Source organism: Mus caroli, chromosome 14, assembly GCF_900094665.2.
Source record: "Mus caroli chromosome 14, CAROLI_EIJ_v1.1, whole genome shotgun sequence".
In the NCBI taxonomy this organism is placed as follows: domain Eukaryota; kingdom Metazoa; phylum Chordata; class Mammalia; order Rodentia; family Muridae; genus Mus; species Mus caroli.
In genome coordinates, this window is record NC_034583.1 from 7,168,490 (window position 1) to 7,182,635 (window position 14,146).

The window sequence follows — 14,146 nt, forward strand, 5'->3', positions numbered from 1 at the left end:
GAACACTCCTCCATTGTTTGTGGGATTGCAAGCTTATATAACCACTCTGGAAATCATTCTGTCGGTTCCTCAGAAAACTGGGCATAGTACTACCAGTAGATCCCACAATACCTCTCCTGGGCATATACCTAGAACATGTTGCAACTGGTAATAAGGACATATGCTCCGCTATGTTTATAGCAGCCCTATTTATAATAGCTAGAAGCTTGAAAGAACCCAGATGTTCCTCAACAGAGGAATGGATACAGAAATGTGGTACATTTACACAATGGAGTACTACTCAGGTATTAAAAAAATGAATTTATGAAATTCTTGGGCAAATGGAAGTATGTGGAGGATATCATCCGGAGTGAGGTAACCCAATCACAAAAGAAGTCATTAGATATGCACTCACTAATAAGTGCATATTAGCCGAGAAACCTAGAATACCCAAGATACAACTTCCAAAACACAAGAAAATCAAGAAGGAAGACCAACTCGTGCATACTTCATTCCTCCCTAGAATATAGGGAATAAAATATCCATGAAAGGAGTTGCAGAGACAAAGTTTGGAGCTAAGATGAAAGGTTGAACCATCCAGAGACTGCCCCACCAGGGGGATCCTTCCCATAATCAGCCACCAAAAGCAGACACTATTGCATAGGCCAGCAAGATTTTGCTGAAAGGACCCTGAGATAGCTGTCTCTTGTGAGGCTTTGCCAATGTTTGGCAAAAACAGAAGTGGACACTCACAGTCATCTATAGGATGGAACACAGGGCCCCCAATGTAGTAGCTAGAGAAAGTACCCAAGAGCTGAAGGGGTCTGCNACCTTATAGGTGGAACAACAATATGAACTAACCAGTATCCCCAGAGCTCGTGTCTCTAGCTGCATATGTAGCAGAAGATTGCCTTGTTGGCCATCATTGGGAAGAGAGGCCCCTTTGTTTTGCAAACTTTATATACCTCAGTACAGGGGAAAAACAGGGCCAAGAAGTGGGTGTGAGTAGGTAGGGGAGCAGGACAGGCAGAGAGTATAGGGGACTTTTGGGATAGCATTTGAAATGCAAATGAAGAAAATATCTAAAAAAATGTCAAAAAAGAATAAATACTTACTAGACACTTAAAAAAAAGGAGCATGGCAGCTTCCAGGAAGGCATGGTGCAGTAGTTGCTAAGAGTTCTACACCTTCGACTGAAGTCCACTAGGTGAAGACTGACTTCCAAGAAGCCTACCCCCACAATGACACTTTTCCACCCACAAGCACACAACTTCTGCTCCCTGGGCCAAGGATAGTCAAACCACAACACCATCTATCCTTTTTTTTTTCCTCTTTCATATACTGTTAGAATGTTGAACAGGTAGAAGAAAGGATGGAGAAGGGTGGAAGAAAAATCTCTTATAGTAGCCAAATTCTAGCTACACTAGAGAATCAATCCATCCAGAAGAATGAAACCAAAACTCTGTATCTCACTGTGTACAAACTTCAACTGGATCAGTGCCATTTTGACACCTTGAAGGATATTTTGCTTTCTATCAGGATTCCCTAACCTAATTTCTTCAGTCACCCAGGTTGTATACTGACATCTGAAGATTTAGAGCTAGGAAAGCTCTAAAGCAAATGGATGGACCTGGAGGGTATCATCCTGAGTGAGGTAACCCAATCACAAAAGAACTCACACAATATGTACTCACTGATAAGTGGATATTAGCCCAGAAACTTAGGATACCCAAGATATAAGATACAATTTGCTAAATGCATGAAACTCAAGAAGAACAAAGACCAAAGTGTGGACACTTTGCCTCTTCTTAGAATTGGGAACAAAACACCCTTTGAAGGAGTTATGGAGACAGTTTGGAGCTGTGACGAAAGGATGGGCCATCTAGAGACTGCCATACCCGGGGATCTATCACAAAATCAGCCTCCAAACGCTGACAGCATTGCATACACCAGCAAGATTTTGCTGAAAAGACCCCGCTATAGCTGTTTCTTGTGAGGCTATGCTGGGGCCTAGCAAACACAGAAGTGGATGCTCACAGTCAACTATTGGATGGATCACAGGGCACCCAATGGAGGAGCTAGAGAAAGTACCCAAGGAGGTAAAGGGATCTGCAACCCTATAGGTGGAACAATATGAACTAACCAGTACCACCAGGAGCTCGTGTCTCTATGTATCAGAAGATGGCCTAGTCAGCCATCACTGGGAAGAGAGGCCCATTAGTCTTGCAAACTGTATATGCCTCAGTACAGAGTAATGCCAGGGCCAAGAAGTGGGAGTGGGTGTGTAGGGGAGTTGGGTGGGGAGGGTATGCAGAATTTTCGGGATAGCATTTGAAATTTGAAATGTATATAAAGAAAATATCTATTAAAATAAATAATAATAATAATAATAATAATAATAATAAAACAATATACAGCAAACCGGTAGCCAACATTAAAGTAAATGGAGAGATGCTGGAAGCTATCCCACTAAAATCAGGGACTAGACAAGGCTGCCCACTTTCTCCCTCCCTATTCTATAGTACTTGAAGTCCTAGCCAGAGCTATTATACAACAAAAGGAGATCAAGGGGGCATAAATTGTGAAGGAAGAAGTCAAAATATCACTATTTGCAGATCATATGTTAGTATATATAAGTGACCCTAAAAATTCCACCAGAGAATTCCTAAGCCTGATAAATAGCTTCAGTGAAGTAGCTGGACATAAAATTAACTCAAAGAAATCAGTGACCTTTATCTACACAAGGGATAAACAGGCTGAGAAAGAAATTAGGGAAACAACACCCTTCTCAATAGTCACAAACAATATAAAATACCTTGGTGTGCAAGCCCAGACACTATTGCATATGCCAGATATATTTTGCTGACAGGACCCTGAAGATCATATGCCCCAGTTCAGGGGAATTCCAGGGCCAGGAACCAGGAGTGGATGGGTTGGGGAGCAGTGCAGGGGGAGGGTACATGGGGGCCTTGAGGATAGCATTTGAAATGTAAATGAAGAAAATATCCAATAAAAAATGATGTTGAAAACTCTATCTAAGGAAGTGAATGATCTGTATGATAAGAACTTCAGGTCTCTGAAGAAGAAATTGAAGAAGTCCTCTGTAGATGGAAAGATCTCCTATGGGCATGGATTGGCAGGATCAATATAGTAAAAATGTCTATCTTGCCGAATGCAATCTACAGATTCAGTGTAATCCCCATCAAAATTCCAACTCAATTCTAATGATGCTGGTAGAGGATTTTAAGAAGGACATAAATAATTCCCTTAAAGAATTACAGGAGAAAACAGGAAAACAGGTAGAAATTTCCTGAAAGAGGAAACACAAAAATCTCTTAAAGAATTACAGGAAAAGACAACCAAACAGATGAAGGAATTGAACAAAATCATCTAGAATCTATAAATGGAAGTAGAAACAATACAGGAATCACAAAGGGAAACAACTGTGGAGATAGAATTCCTAGGGAAGAAATCAGGAACCATAGATTTGAGCATCAGAAACAGAATACAGGAGATGGAAGAGAACCTCAGGTACAGAAGATTCCATAGAAAACATGGACATAACAATCAAAGGAAATGCAAAATGCAAAAAGATCCTAACTCAAAACATTCAGGAAATTCAGGACACAATGAGAAGACCAAACCTAAGGATAATAGGCATAGATGAGAATGAAGATTTTCAACTTAAAGGACTAGTAAATATCTTCAACAAAATTAAGAAGAAAACTTCCCTAACCTTAAGAAAGAGATGTCCATGAACATACAAGAAGCCTACAGAACTCCAAATAGACTGGACCAGAAAAAAATTCCTCCTGTCACATAATAATCAGAACAACAAATGCACTAAACAAAAATAGAATATTAAGAGCAGTAAGGGAAAAAGGTCAAGTAATATATAAAGCCACACCTATTAGAATCACATCAAACTTCTCACCAGAGACTATGAAAGCCAGAATATCCAGGACAGTTGTCATACAGACCATAAGAGAACACAAATGCCAGCCCAGGCTACTATACCCAGCAAAACTCTCAATTAGCATAGATGGAGAAACCAAAGTATTCCATGACAAAACCCAATTTACACAGTATCTTTCCATGAATCCAACCCTTCAAAGGATAATAAAGGAAAAACTCAACACACAGAGGGAAACTACACCCTAGAAAAGGCAAGAAAGTAATCTTTCAATGAACCAAGAAGAAATTAGCCACATTAGCATGATCCCAACTCTAAGAAGAAAAATAACAGGAAGCAACAATTACTTTTGCTTAATATCTCTAATATCAATGGACTCAATTCCCCAATAGAAAGACAGAATAACAGACTATCTACGTAAACAGGACCCAACATTTTGCTGCATACAGGAAACCCACCTTAGGGTAAAAGACAGACACTACCTCAGAGTGAAAGGCTGGAAAATAAGTTTTCAAGCAAATGTCCCCAAGAAACAAGCTGGAATAGCCATTTTAATTTTGAAGAAAATCGACTTTCAACATAACATTATCAAAAAAGAAAAGGAAGGTCAAGAATTGACAAATGGAACCTCATAAAATTGCAATGCTTCTGTAAGGCAAAGGCCACTGTCAGTAAGACAAAAAGACCACCAACAGATTGGGAAAAGGTCTTTACCAATCCTAAATGCAATAGAGGGCCCTTGGTCTTGTGACGTTTCTATGCCCCAGTACAGGGGAATGCCAGGGCCAGGAAGCAGATGTGGGTGGGTTGGTGAGTAGGGGTAGAGGGGAGGGAAATGGGGGGGTGTTCATGGGGAAACCGGAAAGGGCGATAACATTTGAAATGTAAAGAAAGAAAATATCTAATAAAAAAAAGGAAAAATATAAAGGCAACAGACAAGTGGGCAAAGAGGTCAGACACATAAAGCTAAAAGGAAAGAAAGAGTGGAAGCAGCAACACAGATAAATGTTATGCCTCTCATTACTGAGTCTTTGGACCACTTCCTGTGGATTCTCTAAATTACTTTCAAACTCCAAGTCTTATGTTCCAAAGATATGTTTGTCTTTGTACATAAATTAGACACCCAGACAATCAGTTTGGCTATGGTTGCTGCCTGGCAGGAGACTACCGTACAAGCAAATTTTTCACTGCACTAAAGTTAAAAGGAATGTTTTAAGCATAAGTCATCTTAAGAAAGACTGTCCAAAATTAGAGGCATAGACAGTCAAATTGTTCCCCTAGGGTCTGTCCTCATTGCAGGAGGTTCAATATGCTCAGATTAAAAAATATTTACATTTGAGTTAATGTGATGTTCAGAGTAGCCTCAGAGAAGCTTGTGTGAAGTTTCTTGTGTTTTGCAAACCATGACTAAGGAAGTTCTTGGGACCTCACTTCTCCCTGCCTTCAGGGGATTTCTTTTTAGCTAAATGACCTTGCTTCAGATCTACCCAGGTGTTGTTCATAATAAAGTTTAAATTCAAAATTTATAAAAGGTCAATCAGGCTATAGAACTTATAAAGGCATTACAAGCTGGCTTGCCTACTCCATATAAAGTTATTATAGATTTGAAAGTTTGTTTTTTCCTTTACATCCTGTTAATTGTAAAGAGTTTGCTTCTAGTGAACTGGTGACAATTAAAAAATTTTGCCTCTAGGTATGGCTAATGTAGCTTTACATTATGTAAGAAGAATTTTTATTGTCTCTGCTTCAATACAAGAAGCTAAGAGTTTGATTCTTTCAGTGTGTATTGTTTCTTAAATGAAAAGTAATTTATTAGCACATGCTTCTAAAGAAACATTTACTTCAAATCTTTGCTGTCACATAATGAACTTTAAAGTTTTAGAGAATAGCTATTGCTCCATAAAAGAGATTCAGAGGCAATATCTTTCTAATATTTAGGGTTTTATTTATCCTAGAAAAATTGTGGTACAAGAGAATTTAAGAAAAAAAAAGGGATGTTGCTTATTACAAATTATTTTCGAAAGCTTCCAGGAGATGTTAATTGACTAAGACCTCACCTTAAACTCACCACAGGAGAACTTAGCCTTTGTTAGATGCTATCAAGTGAGATTCAAATCAACTGGTGAGAAACAAAAAAGCTTTGTGAAAAGTAGAGAAAGCTGTGATCAATTATAATCAAGGGTAATCAAATATTAGCTGCTTATTTTGGCAAAGAGAACATTAATGTAGAATCATGTAAAGTTTTAACATCCTATTATGACGCTTAAATTTGGATGCCAAAAACCTTGTTGCTGAGTGAGTGCCTTATACTATTCTACAACCAAGCCTACATATGCCTAGGTAAAGTGAAAGGATCCACTTATTGGCACATGGCATGATCCTGTTCAGGTACTTAAAATGGGGAAGAGGAGGCATGTTTCTGTTCTTTTCCACAGAATGCTGCAGGAGCATGCTAGCTTCCAGAATGATTCCTGTGAGTTCCAGGCTGACCTGTGAGTTCCTGAGTGCCCTGACAATGTTGACATGAAAGCTGTATTGAGCACACAGAGAAGGAGGAATCCAGAAGAGCAGACACTTGCAAGCAAAATGAAAACACTCTTCCTATCTCCACCACAGACTACACTAAGGAGAACCAACCTGGTGCTGACTTAAAATAAAAACAACTAAAAAGCTGACTCGTGAGGCAGAGGGACTGATACAGAGAATGGACAAGATATTTTCGTCAGAGACAATGTTTTTGGCCATTCAGGCCAACTCCCCTATAGCTGTGAAAGCTTGTGTGCCTTACACGTATGCTATATTGTTGGGTAATTTTGATAGAGTTAAGATTGAAAGAAAGATGAAATTTCAAAACCTGTAAGTCATATAAAGTACTCAGAAATTGATGGTTGTTTGTGAGCCTAGAGGCTACCTGGGGCTGAGAACAAAGAAGAACAAACCTGGGCATGCCCCATCCTTAAAGCATTCCTGGGAACAGCTTGACCATAAAGATAAAGAGGAATGTGAGGACATACAGGGCTATCTGAATTGAGTCAACAACCATCTGGCCCGGCACCTCCCTCTACCCATTGCCCTTTGACACAGTTTAAAGTCATAAATTAACCAGATACTCTGCTAGCATTGATAAACATCCAACTCACAGAATCCTGACACCCTGACCTGCACGTATTCTTTTGCTGACATGTAATCTTTCTGCTGATGTTTGAATAAGCCAATAGTGTGCCACTATGCTGAATTCCACACCCCTAAGCCCTTTACCCCATAAAAACCTCTAGCTTTCGAGCCTCGGGGTCGAATCCACTTCTCCTGCATGAGATACGTTTGGACCTGGAGCTCCGCCATTAAACTGCCTCGTGTGTTTGCAGCAAGAAGGATTCTCGTGTTTCTTTGGGTGCGGTCTCTCTCCCGAGACTAGAGTGGGGGTCCCTGAAAGGGGGTCTGGGTCTTACAAGATCACCAATCTTGGCAAGTCTTTTCATATTAATTGTAATTCTTGCCAATTAACTAATTGTGTGGATCCTAACTTAGATAAGGAATCTGCTGTTATGATGTTGTTAAAAAGACCTGCTTATGTTTTTCTGCCTTTAGAGTTAGGAAATGATCCTTAGTTTATTACTGCTTTAATTGCAATTTTAACTTTTTTTGCAGTATCTACCACAGCTTTAGTTCGGCAACTACATACCTCTCATTTTGTTATAAACTGGAGGCAAAGGTTAATGCTTAAAAAAAAGGTAGGTTTAGCAATAGATTGAGACAGGATATAGCAAATATTAAGGCTAGGTTAACAGAATTTTTAGATATTAGCAGAAGCCATTTGGATACTTGGAACATTGGTGAATTGGCAAGAGATTTAAAGAATATCCTAAGTGCATTAAATCCCTTGGATTGGGTTCACTATATAATCTTGCTTGCTATTATTATTGACATTATCTTATTAGTAATTGTGTTTTCACTAATCTTTAGAGTTCTTCTGAGATATGTAGCTACCATTAGGCTGGACATTATGGAACTTTGTCTAAAAAATAAAAACAGGGGGAACTGCTACATCCACTCCAGTAGTGACAAGTGTGACAGGCCCCAAAAACCTGGGTGCTGTCCTGAGGCAAAAAGTTCACAGAAACTTAGTCTCCTGGAATTGTGGCATCCTGTATAATGAATGCTCCGATGTCCTTGCTTTAGTTGGTAAACAGATTTGTGTGCTTTCCCTTAATATTGCTTTATTATAAGTGCCTCTATTTGACACATAGCTAAGTTAAAGTCTAGGCAGTCCTTGGTCTGACCCTGGGCATGGATAGCTAAGTCACTGCCCTACACAGGAATTTACCATTCTCTAGGAAGAAGGAAGTTTGTGATCTAAGGAGAAACCAGAGTATATACTTAGAACTATAGATAGCTGAGTTACACCCATATATAAGTATTTACAATGGCCTAGGGGGGAGGTGGACTATACAATAGCCTAGAATAGGAGCTATGGCAAGGGCACGAAGCCCTTGCCCCTGGCTTCTAAGATTAAATGGACCTTAGGTGGAATTGTTTTTGATCCCAGTTGTTAACATTGAATTTTATCCCAGTTGGTTCCTGCCAGTCCTTTCGTGTTTGCATTCCTCTGTTTTGTTTAAGAATCCAGTAACCTCATTGTACCTTGCTGGTGTGTCACCTAACTTCCCTATTTTCTTCTGTATAAAAAGCTTGATGCTCGATTTGACAAATTACATTCAGATCCAGCACACTCTCGTGTCTGAGTCTGTCAATTCCTGCCAACTCTATGCCCATCTGTCTGAACCCTTGATTCTCACGGATTGAGGGGGCCCGATTAGGCCTGGTTCGTGGCAGTCTGACTCCTTAAAACAGGCCAAATTGCCTGTGCTGAATTCATTTTGGAAATGGAGGACTTTAGTGTTCTTTTAAATTTTTATTTTTAGTCTTTGAAAATAAACATGAATTCATTTAAAGAGAAAAATGACATATTTTTAATTTGGCAAACTAGAATTTCTCCATAAGAATAGGGTCACTTTTTTTGACCCTGTCTTTTACACACATCCCTTCTACTTAGGGACACTTTGAATAGAAGTGTAATTATTCCAGTCACTTCAAGGAGTAGTATTTAAAGAAAAGCCTCTTAATTCTTCCCAGGTACTTAGACCTCCATCTGGTAGCTGCTCCTAGCTTTTTAACAGGGCCTTATTAGAGCAGAATAGTAATGGCCATTTGACTTTCAGCAGAGATAATTGAGACACACAGTCATGTCTATAGATAGCATACACACACATAGAAGTAAAGTTTTTAAATAGATAAATCAATTCCATTTTAAAATATAAAAAAAGATAGGACAAAACACAATTAATACAAGTTAGTACAGGGCTACAGCATCTTAAGCAGTATGTTCTTCTAGTTTTTAATCTACTGTCTTAGAGCACTGGATATGGAACAAATACATGTGTGTGCCAGAAAAGTGCTGTACCACTGGGCTATAACACCAGCCCTTTACTTAAACTGTAATACAAGTAAACTCCAGCGATCACAGAGATATTGAATATGGGGTGCTGCCTAAAAAATGTAAATAAAGAAAATATCTAATAAAAAAAGAAAAGAAAAAAGAAAAAATGTATGCATAATTACAAGACTATGACCTGGAACTGAGAAACCCAATGAGAGACAAAGCAGTCACTTAACTTTGTGTAGGTTTGAGCAAAGGGATTTCTTAAGTTTCCAGAATAAAGACGGTGTGCTATGGAGGTGTGTGGAGAACGTGTACATTAAGAGTTGTTATCACTATGCAGATAGATGTCCAGGTAACCTCCTTTTGGAAATGTTTGTATGGGCTCCTTGCTATGCAGGAGTGGAGGTGGTAATATCACTTAAGAGGCCTCTTTCTTTGCCTTTCTAATGCAGATGCATGCAAATTTCTTCTTATGAAGATACAGCTGTTTAGAGCCATTCCTATCCTCAGAGACATGGAGCATCTGAAAAAACTTGAAATCTGACAAGAAACATTTGGGGTGGAATGTTTTACTCCCTCCAAATAGACCTCCTTTTCCCCCTCTGTACAAAGACAGTGAATTAGGAACAGGACTGAAGCTAATTTGGAACATAGACTACACAATATAACACTAATATATCTTGCATGTCAGAAGCTAAAAGTTATTCTATTTTTTTTCTAATTACTTTTCCTGTTCAATAAGCACTGGCTACACAGTCCTGAGCTAAATATTCATAAGCTGAAGCTTAGTTTTGTGAACCAACTTTTGACATGTTCAGGTTCACCCTACTCCCTAAACTTTCACAATTCTTTGAACATGGCTTCCCATGACTTATTGGATAAAATATCATATTACACTACATGACTTCTAGAAAAACTGACTTAGCTTTTCATGCAGACACCAGTCTCCACTTGAGACAACCCTGGGAAGAATGCACATCACCTGTGCCAGTCTGGACTGGCTCTCTGTACACTGGTTTTCTTCTGGTGTTATAAAACAGGGTCTGGATATAGTGCTCTCATTCCTCAAAGCAGCATTTTTTTTTTTTTTTTTTATGGTCATTGCCTTCTTGCACTGGTGGAAGTCCAGCTAGTTCCTGTAATAGTCCTTATAAACAGTTGAATGGCAGATGCAGCTGTCAAGATGGGCAATCCTGTAGTTCCTCGTTTTTGCTTTAGCATCTTTTACCAGAAGTGGTTCCTTGAGATGTCTTTGAACTAGCTCCCAACAGATGTGGCCCTAGGGCAAGAGGCCAGATATGAAATGAAAACTAGCCTGAGTTATCTATTTTTAAAATAATTTTTGTTTACAGTTATTTGGGACTATGAGCCCCCAAAATTAAAATCAATTAATGAACTTTATATGATTACACATACACACACACACACACACACACACACACACACGCACACGCACACGCACACGCACTCCACTGGTTCTGTTCTGTAAGGAAACCTACCTAATCCAAATATACACCAGGATTGATACACAGGTACCATGCATTAGTGCCCTCCAGCCTTTCTTATTTATTAGGATTCTTACCTTATTTCCTAGATTGGACATCACATTGCAGTGTCAATTTTTACATATGTGTGTATATGTGAGTGTATACATATGATTTTGTGCACCTCTAACCTAAAAACTACAAATAAGAAACTCATATATTTGTATTTCTATGACTGGCTTACTTTACTTAGTATGGTTACGTCATACTGCATCACTTCTCCCTAAAACAATGTAGCTTCATTTTCCTTAATGGATTACAAAAAAATCCCATTGCATGTATCGGCCATGCTGTTTTTATTCATTCCTCTGTTGTGGATGCTGGTTGGCTCCATAGCTTAACTACTATGAACAGTACTGTGATAAACTAATATGTAAGTATGACATTATAATGGAGGTAATTAACCAATAGGATATATATGGGTAATATGGTACATCTCTTGTTTCTCTTTCTTCCTTCCCTCTTTCTTTCTTTCTTTCTTTCTTTCTTTCTTTCTTTCTTTCTTTCTTTCTTTCAGCAATCTCCATACTGACTTCCACAATGGCTGGCAAACTTTACAGTCCCATCTGTGGTATGCTCTGAGCTAGTCTCATGTTTAAAGTTCATACAATTCTTCATATGGAGTCTCCCCAAGGCCGCTTCTCTTTTGGAAGGCGGTTACCTCTACTCAGTCAAATAGGGTCAGATCTGCCTCCCAAATCAGGCAGTCAGGCCAGCATAAACCTCAGAGAAGACAGTTTATTTTGACTATTTAGTTTGTATCTAATTCCCAGCAGCATTTTCAATACAATAGGCAGTCTCTATCTGTCCAGTTCTCCCACTATTGTCAGAGAAGATGGGCATCATTGGACACAACTTGAACTTTATCCAACAGGTAGGAGTCAAAGCCCAACACTATACCACACAGAGTTGGTACAAGAGGTTGGGAAGATGGATTTTATGACTGCGTCCACTCTGAATATTTTTCCTAGCCCTAAAACAGAAATGATATTAGTTTGTCTCCAGAAAGTATTTTCTAATTGTAACTTACAAATATAAAGATGAGTTACAAATTTTCGCATTTTATGTTAAATCCAATGAAAAAGATAGTTCTATGGAGGAAAAATGTTTTATCCAACAGTTCTCTGGAAGTGGAAAGAAGATGGCATTATTTCTCTTATTACTAACATCTACACTGAGAGTCCAAGAATCACAATGATTTAGAAAAGACCCTTGGACATAATTGTAGAACTGCTCTTGTATTAACCATGTCTTCTCAAATATCTGTTGCTACATACCCCGATATAATGAGTAAGAAATCCAATAGAATCCTGCTCTGCAGTAAGTTGGCCTTTAAATTACCATATACATGGGGGTCCATTTTTCCACCTTCAACTCTAGATAAGGCAGAATCTTTTTAATTGTTACTCTGGAACATGATGTCTGAATATTATAAATTACATTGTTGAGTGTCTGTAGGTATTCCCTGTGGCACTTTATAACATATTGTTGTCATTTGAATGTTGCCATCCATAATCCTTTCACAGGTTCTTATGAGTTCGCTGATAGATGATATGTAACACTTTGGGACCTCCATGTATGTGAATGGCAATACAAGAATTCCCAAGAGCAAGTTACAGCCAATGGAAATAAAGAAGGAGAAAACCAGTGGTATACTGATGGATGAGAAGCTAGCACCATTTATACACAAAATGTCACGCCTTCTTATCTTCGCTGGAAAGGTTTCTGGTGCATCTTTTCATGTAACTGGCTTTTGAAATTGCTGCAGCATTATCCATCTACATTATCCATGATGTATCCCAGACAGGTAGAAGTGTGTTAGGCTTCTTGTAATTATTTTCTTTCCACACTGCAGGCTCCTCTGTGTCTTGCTATCACCCTCTTCAAAGCCCCTGCCACATCTCTGTTCCTCAGACTATAAATAACAGGGTTGAGCAAGGGGGTGAGGATGGTATAAAAGGCTGAGAAGATTTTATCTTTGAGTGGGGTGTGATAGGCTTGGGGAAGCATATAGGTGTACAGAGCAGCCCCATAAAATAATGTCACCACAATCACATGTGATGAGCAGGTGGCAAAAGCCTTCTTCCTCCCTTCTTCAGACTTTATGTGATGTACTGTGATCAGTATCTGGGCATAAGATGTGATCACCACAGAGAAGGGGACCAACAGCATTACAACACAGCAGATGTACATCACCATTTCATATATGGCTTTGTCACCACAGGCCAGCCTCAGCATTGTGGGAGCCTCGCAGAAAAAGTGATTGATCTTGTGGGATGCACAGAATGGGAGACTCATGGTGATGGGAGTGAGAAGGAAACTGTCCAAAGCCCCGCCGAACCAAGAGCTGGCCAAAATAAACCAGCAGACCCTCCGACTCATGAGGACAGGATAACGGAGCGGATTACAGATGGCCACGTAGCGGTCATAGGCCATAAGTCCCAGCAGGAAGAACTCGGCCCCTACAAAGCCCATGTAGAGAAAGTACTGGGCTGTACAGGCAGCAAAAGAGATGATCCCTTTACCTACAATGTAATCAACCAAAATCTTAGGCACAATAGTGGAGATATACATCATGTCAATGAAGGAGAGGTGGCTGAGGAGGAAGTACATGGGGGTGTGGAGGTGAGGGTCTATGTGAATGAGAAAGATCATAACCCCATTTGCCATTATGGCCATGAAGAACGTGGCACAAATGACACTGAACAGGAAGCCTGAGGCTTTGTTGTGAGTAAAGAGTCCCACAAAGGTGAAGTCACTGGGAAAGGTTTTGTTTCCATCCATAGGTTTATACCTGAGCTGGAAGTATAAAGAGAGAAGGAGACGTTATTGGAAATTACAAAGGTAAGAGGAATCATTACAAATGTATGAATGAGACTCCTTTGTCTGTTGTCAAGTGCTTTCTGGGAAGTCAATTATAGCCTCTCTTTTGGTTATAGCTTTTTGTTGAAGAGTAATCTGAAAATCAGGGTTCCTGGTATGAAATTGAGTGGATATTTGAATAAACAGTTCTTAATGCAAAAAAATTGATTATTATTGTGTAGTATTTGGGCCCTATAGAGCTGCTCCTCCTCCTCCTCCTTCTCCCCCCTCCTCCTCCTCCTCTTTCTCTTTCATGTATAGTCTGATTGCTTTAAATGTGCATTCAACATCAAAACAACAAATATTTTAAATTAATTTTATAAAACCAAGTAATTTAGAACAATATTTGATCAGATGGTAAATTTTCTTCATAGTTTAAAAATGCACCAATTCAAGTCTGGAAATGAA

The 14,146-nt window shown here is 39.1% G+C and overlaps 1 protein-coding gene across 1 annotated transcript; it reads right to left on the minus strand.

The window, feature by feature from the left end:
* Positions 1–12,679: 12,679 nt before the first annotated feature.
* Positions 12,680–13,691, minus strand: LOC110309735 (olfactory receptor 2T6-like). Its single transcript, XM_021182467.1, has one exon. The coding sequence runs from the start codon at positions 13,658–13,660 to the stop codon at positions 12,710–12,712; it is 951 nt and encodes a 316-aa protein (XP_021038126.1). The 5' UTR covers positions 13,661–13,691; the 3' UTR covers positions 12,680–12,709.
* Between the last annotated feature and the right edge of the window lie 455 nt (positions 13,692–14,146).

What these genes read in the sequence shown, in the direction of transcription:
- LOC110309735 (XM_021182467.1), bottom strand. Translation starts at nt 13,660, where the DNA reads ATGGATGGAAACAAAACCTTTCCCAGTGACTTCACCTTTGTGGGACTC.